The sequence below is a fragment of the Camelus bactrianus genome, chromosome 11 (genome assembly GCF_048773025.1).
Source record: "Camelus bactrianus isolate YW-2024 breed Bactrian camel chromosome 11, ASM4877302v1, whole genome shotgun sequence".
NCBI classification, from domain to species: domain Eukaryota; kingdom Metazoa; phylum Chordata; class Mammalia; order Artiodactyla; family Camelidae; genus Camelus; species Camelus bactrianus.
This window is the reverse complement of record NC_133549.1, coordinates 51,034,182-51,050,026: the sequence shown is the minus strand read 5'-3', so window position 1 is coordinate 51,050,026 and position 15,845 is coordinate 51,034,182. Positions and strand designations below refer to the sequence as shown.

At 32.5% G+C, this 15,845-nt stretch overlaps 1 protein-coding gene across 2 annotated transcripts in view; it reads right to left on the bottom strand.

Moving 5' to 3' along the window:
• The window catches only part of ATAD1 (ATPase family AAA domain containing 1), a 44,094-nt gene that overhangs the window by 4,825 nt on the left and 23,424 nt on the right, over positions 1-15,845 (bottom strand). For both annotated transcript variants that reach the window (XM_010971257.3, XM_010971258.3), the window contains exons 6-8: positions 13,933-14,039; positions 8,990-9,079; positions 6,404-6,454 (exon numbers count right to left, since the gene is read on the bottom strand). In XM_010971257.3, coding sequence (XP_010969559.1) covers positions 6,404-6,454; positions 8,990-9,079; positions 13,933-14,039 — 248 coding nt within the window. The remainder of the gene's footprint in view (positions 1-6,403; positions 6,455-8,989; positions 9,080-13,932; positions 14,040-15,845) is intronic.

Genomic DNA, 15,845 nt, shown 5'->3' with positions numbered 1-15,845 from the left:
GGGGTCAACTCTGCAACTGTGACCTCACATGACAGTGTTCTTATTCCTAAATTGTGGAGATTAAATGAAGAGAAATCACATATTCTTTGATAAAAAGAAAACTGAACCCAGAAGGTAGATGCAGAGCAAGTAAGGAAAATGGTAAACTATATATACATGTGTGTGTGTGTATATATATACACGCACACACATCTAAATAAGCTTTAATATATAAAAAGGAATAATAATCATTAAATTTGGGGTAGAGAAACTATGTAGAACTAAAATGGTAGACAATAAAAACTTGTAAGACAGAGGTGACATATATGTTAAGGTATTCTTAAGCCTTAAAATTATAGTATTGGAAAGAGAGCAGAAATATTACCTTAGACTTTATGTGTGCATGTCAAAAATTTTAAAGTAGTACTAAAAGAGAATGTGTAACTTCCAAATGAGCTGAGGAAAAGGGAGAAAGGAATAAAGAACACAAGAGCATAACGAAGGACTGGGGTGGGAGGAGAACTAGAGGGAGAGAGAAGAAGGTGTGGGCAGGATGGAGGGGCAGTCCAGGGAGAAAACAAAGAAAAACATGATATACGAAAGGCACTAAAATAAGAAAGAATGAATCCAAATTTATCAGTAATCACAACAAACAAATCATTACATAATGATAAAAAATAATTTACCAGAAAAATACAACAAATGGACAAATACACAATAACACTTGGAGATTTGGAACTTACGTCTTTTATATTAACAAATCAGACAGTAAGTTCCTAGGGCTAGTTACAGTTACTATCTGTGATCTAATGTACAAACATAAAACTTGACAAACTGATTACAGGAATTCTATACAATTTGGATATTAGCTCTTTGTTGGTTACAGGGCTGCAAATGTTTTCCCAGTGGCCTGTTGTTTCACTTTGTTCATTTTATCTTGTCATACTTCTAGAAGCCATTAAGTCTGAGTACAGTCTGACTTTTCTATTCTCTTTGTAGTTTAAACTTTCTTTGTGCCTCAGGAACTCTTCTTACAGGTATACATAAGAAATCAGACATATATAAGGATCTAATTTCTCTACTGTTTGCAATAGTCAAAGAGTAAAAATAGCCTATACTTGTGCAAGTATTATGTATCTATCCACACATATTTATGGAACTGACACACACTGCCAACTTCAGGCAGGCCACCAATGGTGGTGTGTAAATGGGGTGTGGTGGGGGGGTGATATGAAACAAAATATGTTAAGATTACCTTTCAAATCAGGGTGGTAGATTACAGTTATTGGTTTATATGTTTAAAATACTGTATAAATTAAAAAAATTAAAACTTAAACTCCGTGGTAGAGTGGGTGCTTAGCATGCACAAAGTCCTGGGTTCAATACCCAGTACCTCCACTTAAAAGACAAAAACAATAAAAAAACATAAATAAACCTAATTACTGCCCCCCCAAAACAAACAAAAACTTATAAAGACCTTCCAAATTTTTCTCTGAGACAGTAAAACTTAGCCCTCCTGCCTCAAACAATCAACACCTGTACCTAATCCTTTGCCTCACTCCTTCGTTGGGCCATGCTGTGTTCTGACCACTCACAAATCTTGTGCATGACAGGGTGATAAAGTTACAAAGATGAACAAAACAAGTATAAGAAAAGAACAAAGAGAAGATTCTGATCATCAGAGGAGCAAGATCAGTAAACAGAGGCAGCATTCCATAATAGTTAAGAGAAAGGCTCCATCACTACTTTGCTAAATAAACTTGGGCAACTAGCTTCTCTGGGCTTCAGTTTCCCCAAGTGTAAAACAGTACTAACAAATACTGCTTAGATAAATTGAGGATTAAATAAAACAATGTGTATCTCACCCCAATGCTTGGCACACAGCAAGCACTCTTAAAGTAGCCCTTTATATTTTAAGATAATGGCTGTAGATAAACCATAAAGTAATGAGAGTTATTTTCATTAGGCAAGAATGCAGGCAATTCCCAAGTTAAACTAAGTTTGAGTACGGGGAGCAAAACTGGAATAAACTAACAAACTTCTAAAATCGCTTGAAAGAGTAACAACTTATTTGTGTGCAGTTATTTACTGTATTTATCATTGACTGTACACCGCATGGTATTCAAAGTATTTTATATATATCATTTAAATTCTTAAAATGATTCTATGAGATTATTGGCATTATCTCCAATTTCCAAGTGAGAAAATGAGGCAGAGAGATGCTAACAATATTTTCCCAAGGTCACACAGCAGGAAATGGTCAAGCCAGAATATGGGATCCTACAGTCTCTCTCCTAAAACCATGCTTGTTAACTATTCCTGCTGTTACAGAAAATATATAAATTCAGGTTAGTCTGTACAGGGAAAAAAACTAGCCTCACTACTAGTGTCAGACATGATACTTGTATTAGGTATAAATGTCATTAGTGCTAATCCTTTTCATACTTAAAACCTTAAGCCAAAACCAGTATACTATCTTTCTTAATTGAGTGAACTGTGCTAGGGATCTATCAATAAAGAATTGTTAAAGCCTAGAAGACAGTATCATCTCAAAAGCTTCATTCTTTTCTTCAGAGAAGAAAAAAACTCGAAATATAAAAGTTTAGCCATCTATTTGCATCAAAAACTCTAATTCTTCTCAGGAATGTATAACCATGATGGTGCTCACCTTATTAAATAAATGTGTGTGCTACTGACTTGAGGCATCTTTTAACAAAATTGCATTAATTTAGTTCAGATTCTACTGAAGTAACAAATGCCTCCGGCATATAAATACCAGCTAGTAGAAAATCAGACATTCCCAGGCCAGCAATTATCTAGAGCACTCATATTTTGCATCATAAAACTAGAGACTAATCCTTCGTACTTTCATGAATAAGAAACAGAACGCTAAAAATTCCCTGTACCCATGACAAATGTAATTCTAAAAGAATTTCCAGAGATACTGTTTAAAAAAAAAGCAGAATACTAAAATCAAAGTTTAAATTAGGCATAATGAGTAGTTTCTTAAGTTTAAACATTAACATTTAATAGCCTGTGTAAAGTAAATAACCAGGAAACTGTGCGTCAGGGAACAGTAAGAGGTGTCTGGCTCTACCTGATATTAAAACTTAAAAACTTAAAAAGCCTATGTAAACTATGGCTATCTTATGAGACAAAGAGCTTACATTTCATCATTTACATTCTATATATATATACACACACCAATCATCTGCATCACCTATGTTTATACTGGACCACATACACACGGTTCAAAACTGTTAATTTCCAGCCACACTTTATTAAAAATTTTTTTAATTGAATAATTACAATTGTTAACTTGAAGTCTGCAAAACTGTCCACAACTACCTTCTAAAGCTTGTTAAATTTCTAGCCACATCACAGCCATTTTAATTCAAAAGAACTTGTGAAATCATTTGATCTTCTGTTTTCTTCTCTCTTCATCAATACCTATCCCTGTCAAAGACTGACCATGAAGCCTGTTTTATCTAAACAGTACTAGAACTATACAATGTCTTTTTGAAAGCAGTTATCAAACATTCAATTAAAAGACAAAATGTAATTTGTTGATTTCTCACTCACCTAGGACAAAAGTTCCTTACCCAGGATGCATGAAAGATTTTAGGAAATTCCTTGAAATCATACAAAACATTTCATGTATATATGTAGTTTTTAAAGGAAAGACTACATAGCTTTTATCTCTTTATTAAAGGGCTCTTTATGATCCTCCAAAAGGTTAGTAAGCAATGATCTAATCTCTGTAATTTGCTAGTCTTTAAACTTTAGCAAACAGCATATATGTTATTTTGATATATTTTAAAGAAATAAATGAACAGAATACCACTGAAAGACTTGAACAACCAGAAAGACATAAATGCTTCCGGGCAGAAAGATTCAACATAAAAAAGATCTTAGTTCTCCTAAATTATGATCCACTGAAAACACTGGCGTTTGTTTTTTCTTGAATAAGACAAATTAATTCTAAAATTCATACAGATAAATGAGCAAAAATAACCAGGAAAATGTGGGCCAGGGGTCAACTTACAAAGCCTTAAATGAAAAGGGTGGTGCCAGTGCATAAACGCAGAAAAGACCAATGAGCTGAATCCAAAATCCAGAAACACAGCCAATACATATGAGAATTTAGCCTATGATAGAGATGGCATCACTAATGAGAAAAAGATGGACTATTTAAAAAATGGTGCTGGGATAACCGGGCATCTATCTGGAAAAACTAAAGCAAAGTTCAAAGCACATTAAATATTGGGATAAAAACCAAGCACAGCAAAGATTCAAACCTAAAACATAAAACCATAAAGGACACCCAGATACTATGCATCTCCTAAAGAAAGAATATGATTCTACCTAAGAAGCAGTCCTGTCTCTCCTCTCTGCCAACCTGAACCTGAATCTCATCCAGTATCTTGATACAACTACCAATTTGGAGGAATTACTGCTCCTTGTGTAATCAGCAAAATTCAGATTATGTAAAAATCTGGACAAAACCAACCTAGTTTTTTCAACAAATTGAAAGGGGGAAGAGGGAAAGGAGGAGAGAGATAAAGGGACAATCTATAATCTATAAATTAAAAGAGATTTAAAAACTATGGGATAATTGCAAATTATAAACTTTATATGTATCTTGAGTTAAACACATGGTTAAAAAAAAAGATGTTTAGAAAATTTGAACAAATATTCAACAACAGTAATGAACTGTTGTCATTTTTTGGCCAAGTATAATAATGGCAATGAAGTTATTAGATAAGAAAGGAATTCTTCCTTTTAGAGTTATAACTAAAATATTTGCAGATGAGATATGCTGGGAAAACATGAGAGGTGAGGAAGTAGCGTATGAAAAGAGCAGAAGTAGCCATGGGATGACGGTGATTCAAGGAGTGAGGAAAACCACTGAAATCTGAGTATCCTGCAGTATGGAAAGCTATTTGGTTTCTTAGTTTAGATAGCAAGTTCAAATAGTGAGTTAGGTATAAAGTTTACGATAGTGAGGAATATCACGTTATTAAAATGTACTTGGTTATAGACTTTTGGAAAAACAAGTAGCAAAAGCTGGAGAATATGGAAAATTCCTGCACAAACATGCGAGTGAAAAAGATCAAGATCCAAAGGCCATAAGGGGGGGGGGGACCAGTAAAATCAAAAGACAAACTGGGAAAAAAGTATTCTCAAATCATATTAAAAAAGGGCAAATCTCTCTAATACATTGGAGTTCCTACAAATCTGTAAGAAAAAGAATATTGCAATAGAAAAATGGACAAAGATGATGAACAGCTATTTCACAGAAAAAATTCAGGAGTCTCTGAAACATGTAATGCTCATTTTACCCCTGAAGAATGTAAATTAAAACTACAATGAGACACCATCTTCTACCTTTCACATTGGCACAAAGTACCATAACTCTGCTGGCAAGGCTACAGGGAAAGAGAAACTCTACTATTGCTAATATAAGAGTAAACTGGCATGAACAATTTGGCAACTCCTACTAAAATTATAAATATCCTATCCTTTGATCTAGCATTTCCTCTTCCAGGGAATTCATCCTATTAATACTCCTGGCACACATGTGAAATAACATATGTACAAGTTTATTCAATGAAGCATTTTTATACAAGTGAAAGACTGGAATCAACCCACATGTCCTTCATTGTGGCATTGATTAAATAAACTGTACTGTATCTGTACAATGGAATCCTGTGCAGTGAAAGAAAGAGAAAGAGAAAGAAAAAGAGAAAGAGAGAACAGAATAAGGAAACTGTATGCTAATACAGAATCTCAAAGATAAATGAAAAAAGCAATGCACAGAACACTGAATATGGTTTATTAATAAGGTTTATGTAGAAAAGGGGAGAGGAGTAACAGTTTATTCTAATTTGCTTGTACAGGCATAATGTCATCTGAAGAATAAAGAAGTATAGAGGAGAGTGAGACTTCTCCTTGTATAGCATGAAATATATATGTATATTAATTTTTGAAACATTTGACTATATTACCTATTTTTAAAATCTTAAATATAAACTACTGAAGATTTTGATTGTCATACCTTCTTAATTCCAACTTCAAAAAAATATTGCAATTAAATAAGAAACAAAACCTCCCCATATTTCTCTGCAAAAACAAATGTATTTATATAACCAGAAACCAGTCTGAAAAATATCAATGAGGATTTAAATTTTAATCTGTAAATATGAAAACACGTGGCTTTTTAAAAACCAGATTACCTTTAGTTAGTTCCAATATACCACAGTAACTGAGTTACATGAGCAGTCAATAGTTTTACAGTAATCTGTAACAAGTGCAAAGCTACATTATTCCTAGGTTCCCTTTTCATTTCTGTCTAAAATGATTTTACAAACCTGTAATTTTTTAATATTTATAGGATGGGGAAAAACTGTAATTTTCTACTTACATTTTCATTTTTCAAGATGAGTTTCAGGATTGCCTCTCTTTGTTTTAGAGCCTAAAACCAGGATAATTTCCAGTTAGCATTTTTGAAAAAATATGGATCAGTTAGTTTTCCCAATATTTTTCCCTTCCCTTATAAATTACCCAGCAATACCTGTGTGAAATGACAGAAATTCTGACAGGTCATGGAAACTTCTGACTAAAACAAGGTTTAGATTCTAGACTCTATACAGTGATCATCTGTAGATGATCTTCTATTCTGAATCCCCAGTGGCTAGCACAATATTTGGGAAATAACATCCCTTTACATATTTCTTGAGTGAGTAAATGAATACCTATGATTACCAATGTCTTTCCTCTAAAGCTCTGCAAATCTACTTTTCTTCATTTAGGAACCTTATGAAAACTCACTGCTGCCATAAAATTTTTACCATTAATTGGAAGAGAGAGCAACAATACCCGCTTGGTTCTTCCATTCAACATGTAACTTCCGTGTTCACTAATTTACATTAGTGAGCTTTATTTAGTGTTGATAGTGTATTTGTTTACATGCTTGTCTGCTTTTTTCCCCAGTGATGCTTCATATTATTATACTAGAGAATAGAAGCTTTTAGAGAATACCTACATATATAGTAAATATGAATGCTTTTAAAAATTATTATGGCTGAACTCAGCCCTATTCCCACAACCACCGAAAAAAACCGAGCTTTTACAATGAGTATCAAATCAAATGACCCAAAAAACAAAACTAAAGTCTGCTGTTTCTATAATTCAAGTGTGTTAAGAATGAAGGTTAATTTGGTATATTTGATTACCAATAAGTATTTTTTATTAATAAACATTTAACTTGGAAAGGAGTTTCAAGATAATGTTAATAATATACTTTGATATCATAGTTATATAAGAAAAAAATTGCCCTATAAAGTATGTGTGTGTGTACATTCACTAAAAACAGAATGAAAAGAGGGTTACAAAATCCCAGTTTCCACATTAACAGGATACAAATTTGATAAAATCTGTTACAGCCCATTCTGAACTCACATAATAAATACATTAAACTTAGAACTTCAGTAAAGGCTACTTCCATCTGCTGTACCCTATGTTCTACTCTACTGTACATCAAAACACTTTGCAGGCAGAGGTTCTATCAATGTAATCTTTACCTTCAGAACAACTGAGGCAACCTAATTTTCTCCAAAAATACTCTGAAGTTGTAGTAACAAAATAAAATACTACCCCCACAAGTCACCTTTTTAAATGTGTGCTTCCACACCTCCTTGCCTTTGTTCATTTTGGTAGAAAAGCATTTCCTTGCTTCTCTTGGCCACCAAATTCCTACCATGCTTCATCTTTCAAGGCCCAGCTGGATTCTGTAAGTTTCACTAACTCCTCAGACAGAATTATTAGTTTTCATCATCATCTCAGGTTCTCCCAATTCTTTAAACATAACTTTGCAAAGTACATTTTACATTATTTATGTGTCTGGCTCCCCTGCAACAGAGTTCTTTTAGGACAGGGGCCATATTCTATTCGCCAGAGCCTAGAAAGTATCTGACACATACTAATGCTCAATAAATATTAGTCAGACTAAATAAATGTTATAACCTCCTACATCATGTTAAAAAAATCTCTTCATTGAATTACCAGGTAAATTTTTTAATGGACTGCTTAAATCTATGCATACCCTCAGAGGAACCAGAGTTTGTAGCTGTAGCAAACAGTAGATCAGAGTAATTCTATAGAGGTCACAACCACCAGTTTTGGGAAATCATGTTTAGTGCCACAAACTGTTAAATTGAAGAATATAAAATAGGACAAATATTTTTAAGCCAGAGATTTACTGTAAACTTTGACAGGAATGACAGTGAAAGTTCCTCTGCACGTAACATGCTGATTGGATGGTGTTTATATTCTATTACTACCACTGTTTGTTTTTTCTTCTCTAACCTAAAAGCAGACAAAATCCAAGATATGAGGATTGTGTGCAAAAATTAGAGTATCAATAAGTTGCAATCATTTACTTGAGGGTACATCTTCACCAACAGAAAGAATACTAGAAAAAAGATAGTTCAATCCTATCCTTATACTTGCATTCTTATGGTAAAGTACAGTATGTTAGCTACTAGTTAATTATTAATCCTGTCAGAGGAAAGCACCAATTACAACCGCCAATAATTGATCAAATAAATAACAGGTGTTCTTCCTGTCAGGCCTTCTGAACAGAACAATTCTTAAACCTGAAACCTCCTAATTTCATCCTATGCTAAATCAAAACCACAATTTAGATTTTCTTATGTATCTTCTATAGATAACTTGCTACATTCTAAAGAAAACCCCTAAAGTGACTAGGCAAACTTGAGGGAGTTATATACTTTGAAGAGAAGCAAATAACATTAACCATAGGAAAGAAAGAAAAAGCCAGGAAGGGAATGGAAAGGACAAAAGTAATTATGAAGATTCTTGCCCTATTCCTACCCTGTCTGTCGTAAGTAAATCTTATTTAAAAAATCATTCCCTTCTTGAAATCACAGATAAAGATCTGGAAAAAGTGAATAATTTAACTGCTCATAATACTAACAAATCCACCTACAGGCTGGTTGATATGAAATCTTGTAGGCATTCTTCTCATTATAGCAGAGTCAAGATCCTGAGGACGATTAGTAGCTCCCATCACTATGACCTAAATACATAAGGAAAACAAAGATATTAAATCTACCAATAATACTCCTTTTAGGTTGTTATCACTAGAGATTAGAAGATACAGGAAATAAAGTGGGGTTTAAACTAAATCTTCTATAAGAAATCTGACTGTAATCCAGTATTACTCAAATATTTATAGATATAAATCAAAGTTAATCCTAAATAGAACAAATGATAGCAAAGCTCCGAAGACTGATTCATTTCACCAGATTCTAGTAACTAAAATAATGCATTATTCAGTTACTGAAGAATTATAAAAATTAAGAAAAACTATTATATTTTGCAAAATTTGGTTACTCAATGGCTATACGTTGAATAACTGAAAGTTATTTATGTTACAGCTTGAGTATATATGAGGGGAATATTTCAAGCCCTTTAATAATATTAAGGAGAGAATTTCCCCTACCAGAATCTGAGAATTCTGGTAATAGTAACAGGTACCATGTTTTTTTTCTCTAGATTTCACATTATCTTCTCATGGCACCGTCAGCACTGCAGGGGATGTCTTAGTGCTAATAAAACTTCAAGCAATCCAACTTTAAACAAGAACAACTGAATAAAAGCAAACATCAAAATGCTAGTTTGACTTAAAAAAAAAAAAAGAAAGAAAAGAAAAAAAAAATTACTGGTAGCCCTGCCAAACTCTGGGTCTAGAAGAGATGAAGAAAATCAACAAGAATAAAGACAAATATAAACAAAACAATTTAATTTCTGAAAGGCTTCAATACTACCACTATTATTATTTCTGTATAACCCAGTAAGGATATACCTGTTATCCAAAAAGAAATTTACTGGTATTCTAATGAAAACTTTTAATTCAGCCTCGGAGGTCTTAGATTTCTGAAATAATCTGATATCTAACTTCAGAACATGTTGAAAAATCCACCAAATCATATACTCTATTTCTACTCTTCACATTTAACATTATTCAAAAGCCAAATTACTTTTAATTAACTGTGAGAGGTTGCCACCTAGAGGGAAAAAAATATAAATGCAAATTTGAGAAATGTTAGTTCCACAACATAATGCAACAATCGTGTTAATTTGGGTTAAGTGGTCCTAATGTCAAAATATTAATGCTCTTACCTGTTTTTCTTTACTGACTTTCTACAACTGTATAAAATTAATAAGAAAATTTCTACAAATGTAAAACAAAAAAGTCTTTAAAAGTAATCAAATGAATTAATTGCATAAGATAAAGGATGAACATAAATGTACATTTTGAGATAGAGCATACACTAAATGTTAAAAGAGAGATTTAAAGTGATATGCAAGATTGTTGAAGACTGACCACATTAGGTTGTACAGAATCACAAAGAGCACCGTGGTTGAAGGTATACCTCAGAAAAACTGAAAAAACGGGCTGTATTTTGAGAAACATTCTAGGTAAACAGCCAGTCTAAAGCAAAACAAAAAACCCAGTATGAAAGATGAAATGCTAAAGATTAGGATCAAGGAATCTAAATAAATCTAGCACAACACGGTCTAATGAATACATATGGGGTAATAACAGATATTCATGATGAAAAAAGCAAGGCATTCATGATGAAATTAAAGAAGCAAATTTTAAGGAGTGATTTTAAGGGGCAAAAAAGATAACCTTCATATATATATGTATTAACTCTAGTGCAAATAAGTGAAGATTAAAAATGGGAAGCAACAGTAAATTTTTAATATTTATGCAGCAAAATTAATGCACCTTTTAGGCATTAAGACTTTTAAAAATCTTTAAAACAAAGTATTGACATAAACTTTTTATCATTTAAAATAATGAGATCTAAATTTATGCCTCAAAAGTTTAACTATGTCAATGAATATCTCAAAAATAATGCTATCTTTTATACCTCATGTCTCTCAAAATGAAGAATTTATCAGTAACTAACGTGGATTTTCCAGTAGTGGTGACAGATAATTAGGCCATTCAACTAGTTTTGTTTCCTTTGTGGCACAGAAATAAAGTTAGCTGGGGTACTGGGCTCCATCCATAGTCAAAGAATAGACAATTTTATAGAAAAGCTAACTGGTTCATATGAAAAAACATGTCTAAAACTATTACTCAAATTAATAATATCCATTTTAAACCCCTCAACACAAAACAGCTAAAAAAATTGTTACCCAAGTTTAATTAAAAAGCAGTATCTTTATTTGCTCCCTTGAAAATCTGTCATAGTAAAAACAGAAAATACTATCAGTATAATAAGGAATTATGTTCTGAAAATTCAGCTTTAATTTGTTCTATATCAGGACCATGCTGTGGGGCTCTGGATGAAGTTGCTCTGGAGTATATTTTATACAACTATCATTATTTCCATTGCTTTAAAACTATACTCTGATAGGATATAATATTAAACTATTTTCACTTACACAGGCTAACTATTCAGCTGTCTGCATGCTTTAAACACTGTTGCTTAGGAGGATAATTAGTTTTTGCAAATCTGTAAACTAATCCCTTTGAACAGATTTACCAGAACCAAATATTGATAAAAACTGCTTCTATTAATGTCACCTAAATTTATCTATGTTGTGCTCTCTTCACTAAACATTCCAAAAAACACCAAAGGCAATTTTCCCTCATAATGAAATTATATTTTCATAAAGGTGATGTAAAAGACAACATGGGGCTTAACTTTCTCCTTGAGAATTATGTCTCAGGACTTTGATTTACGGTAATGTGGTGGACACAGGAAATCCTTAATCCATCTGGCTACAAAACATGAAAAATAATACAGTATTGAAAAAACTCAATCAACAAATCTGCAAAAAGGTAAAGGAATTAAGCTGAAGTCAACAATAAAGCCTATGCTGTAGGAAGGTAAGCAAGGGTCAAAGTTGACCACATACCATATGGACACGTACAGATCTGAGAGAGTGGGGTGTGCACTGGACACCTTACAGGCCAAATAGCCTGATGAGAGGCCACCCTACACAAAGCCAGGGCTTATGAAATACTACAGCCTGAGAAAAGTGGTGAAATATTAGAAAATCTATCCAGCAGAGTCAAGCCTGGATTCTTATTAAGACATATAAACACATAAATACATACACACACTAAATCCGTGAGATTTCATGGCTCATGGACATCTAACATGGATCTTGGACCTGAATTTACCTACCTGTCTTTGGAAAAAAATCTGGCAGAGACAAATAGAAAACCCTCTTAGAGCAGCAAACCTTCAACATATGTTCCAAAAATTCACACAAAGTTCTACCAAATGTGATTTCCCCCATGAAATCACAAAACACGCATGGAAATAACCACTCTAAATTCAAGTGACAGAACAAGATGTACAAAGACTTCTATGTTAAAATTACTGAATACAGACTATAAAATTAGTATTAACTTATTTAAAGAAATAAACAAGGAACCAAAAAAAAAAATCACACAGCAAATACTTATGTAGTAAATATACACCAGGTATTATTATCAGCACTTCACTCAGATTAAATCCTTAAAAACCTACAACAGTTCTGAAGTGGAAAGTATTCTTCCCTTTTTAAAGATACTCAGATAACCTCTATGCAGAGTGATTACATAATTTGGTCAAGGTCACAAAGCTAACTGATTGCAGGACTCTGCTTTCTAATCCAGCTGGCAAGAGACCATCAAAACTAATCTGGCAGACCTAAAAAAAAGATCTAAAAGAATTCTCAGAACTGAAAAATATTACAATTGAAATATTAAGTGCAATGAAAGCGTTACATAGCAGAAGGGATCCAAATGAAGCTAGAATCATCACATCGGAAGAGGTAAAGGAATCACCCAGCATACAGCACAGAGAGAAAATTTTCAAAAGAAAAGTTAAAATATATGGAATAAAAATAAGGTATGTCCAATTGGCATTCAATAATATCACAAGGAGAATGGAGAAGAAACAATATTTGAAGGATTAATGGTTACATTTTTAAGAAGTGATTAAAGATATGATTCTAGTTGTTTTTTAAAAAGGGCAAAAACAGATTACAAAATAAAAAATACCTATTAAAAAAGTTAAAACAACAAAGGAACAATTTATTAACTTTCTCAAAACTTCCCTATGAGAAAAGTTTATATATATATATATATATATATATATATGAAATATAAAATAGGTGATTCATGGAAGGGGAAAACAAACAACAGAAAAATGGTTCTAGAACTTCCAACTCCAGCAATATGGGCAGAAAAACAAACATGCTGGATGAATTTTTTTCTTTAAATTTTCTTCTAAAATATATCATTGATCTGGCAAGGAAGTATGGAGGCAAAGAACTAAGTGAAAATAGGAACTCAAAGAGATAAACTGAACAATATAGCTGGTTTTCTCTCTAAGGCATACCAAGGGACCTTAGTTTTGGTTTTCACAGCTTTATGGGTAAAGAGGCAAAGCCTAAGACAGAAGACTGTCGAGTATAAACTGGGAAGGTACACGTGACAGAAGTGGGTAAGTATATATTTCAGTAAACTAATTTAAAACAATAACATAAAAATAAGTGACATAAGAACTGAGAGTAAAGGCTATAAGGATTTATGGTAAGAGTTGAAAGAAACATACAGAATACCCATAGCCACTAGTCACTTCCTTTTCCTTGACATAAATGGTTCTAGTACCCCGGTTTTCTCTCTTCTGTTTTATTCGTTTGGGGCATTTAGGAAATCGTTAACCTTTTGTTAATTATAGAGTCTTCAAAATGGATGAAAGCACATATAAACCATATTTTTTCAGATACCCATCAATTATTGATATGTGCAAGTTGTGAAAAAAATTTTATAAAAAAGCCTAACAAGCAGACAATTTTTTCTATTAACACCACCATCACAATAACACAAGTTTAAGGCAGATTTCTTTCAAATACCTGGCAGCTGTGATCAGTATCCAATCCATCCCAGAGACTCATAAACTGAGCTTTCATCATGGCTGTAGCTTCATGGTCAGAACTGGAACGGTTTCGTAGAAAGGAGTCTAGAAGGAAAAAGCCCTTAACCTTAGAAGTTAATAATAAATTATTTATTCTTTATATAATTTCAAATCATTAATTAAAGCTGACAGTGTTATGAAAGATTACAAAGGGTTCAATTAAGCCTTTTCACACATTATTCTAATATAATCATTTTGACAAATTATTGGGCAAATTAAAACAATTCACAATCTTCATTTCTTCCCTAAAAATACATTCATATGAACAAATATAAAAGAAATGATTTGGTACTGACAGGCTAAAAAAGGATCAAATAGTGTCTTGAAGAAAGTCCGTGTGCTTTGGCCCTAGCTTTCCAGGTTGTCTGCATCCTAGTGGTGTTCTTAATTATGGGGTCACATCCTTTTTCCTCATACATTTTTACTGGTAATAAATAAAAATATTGGAAAATGTCAATACTATTAAGTGGGAAAATGAGAGAAAATTGTTTAAAACACACGTGCTAGCACACATGTACATATATGTTACACGTGGTAAAAAAAAAAAAAAGCCTCTAAGAAAATATAGCAAAACACTAATCACTTTGGTTATCTCTCAGTGATACTTAAGGACAATTTAAATTTTCCCTTGAATTCTTTTTCTGTCTTCCACATTATCTACAATGAACACGAAATGCTTTTAAAATGGGGAAACCATTTTCCTTCTAGAACAAAAAGACTGAAAAGGTGGTACATACTAAGAATGAAAAAAAGATTTTCTAATACAACCCTATTTCAAATGTTTTTGTCTTACATCTCTTCAAATCACTAGTATTTCTGATTAACTTTCACATTTCCACATTAAAACTAAAACTTGAAGTCTGTGAATCGTACATCCAAGTGACACAAAATGCTTTTTCATGTGCTAGGTCCAAGCTTTAAAAAAACACTTAAAAAAAAGTAATTACAGCAAAACCACATTATCATGATGTGATAAGACTCTTATGATGACAAACATATATCCTGGATTTTCTTTTATAATTCTAATCTTGCTTAATAGGTCCCATTGTTGGACCATGTATAAAACTAAATTTATTCTGGATGTAGAAAATCTAGTCATTTAAAAATCACTTATTTTTCAATGATAAATTGTGTAAGTTCAGCTGCCTACTTATTAACCACCGTAATTCTCCTATTAATTATTCCTAAATTATCCTCATTGCTAAGAAGTGGTTCTTGTGATGGCTGCTTAAAACAAAATAAAAAACTTAAAATGCTGGTTAAATATAAATAACCTAACTATATCAGTAATTAGACTCAATATAAATGGTCTAACGTCTCCAAGCATATGTTTTAATATATTAGACTAAATTAAAAAAAAAAAGTGTGCTGCTAACCATAGACACGTCTTTAAATATAAGGAAGGGCCCAGGATACTGAAAAGAATGGAAAAAGACATGTATGTAAACACTAACAAAAAATTTGAGTAAAATATTTTTTTAAGTTAATGAGTATCTGATGAACAGTGCTGGAGCAATTAGACATTCGTATGCAAAAAAAAATGTATTTAGGCACAGACCTTATACCTTTTACAGAAATTAACTCAAAATGGAACATAGATATAAATGTAAAACAAAAAACTATTAACACTTCTAGAAGGTAATAAAGGAGAAAATCTTTGGAACCCTGGTTTTGGAATGAGCTTTTACATGCAACACCAAAAGCACAATCCATCAAAGAAAAAAATGCATAAGCTGGACCTTATTAAAAATAAAATTCCTGCCCTGTGGAAGACACTGTTGAAAAAAAAAAGCCACAGACTGTAAAAAATATATATATAAAACACATAACTTATAAAGGACTTGTACCAAA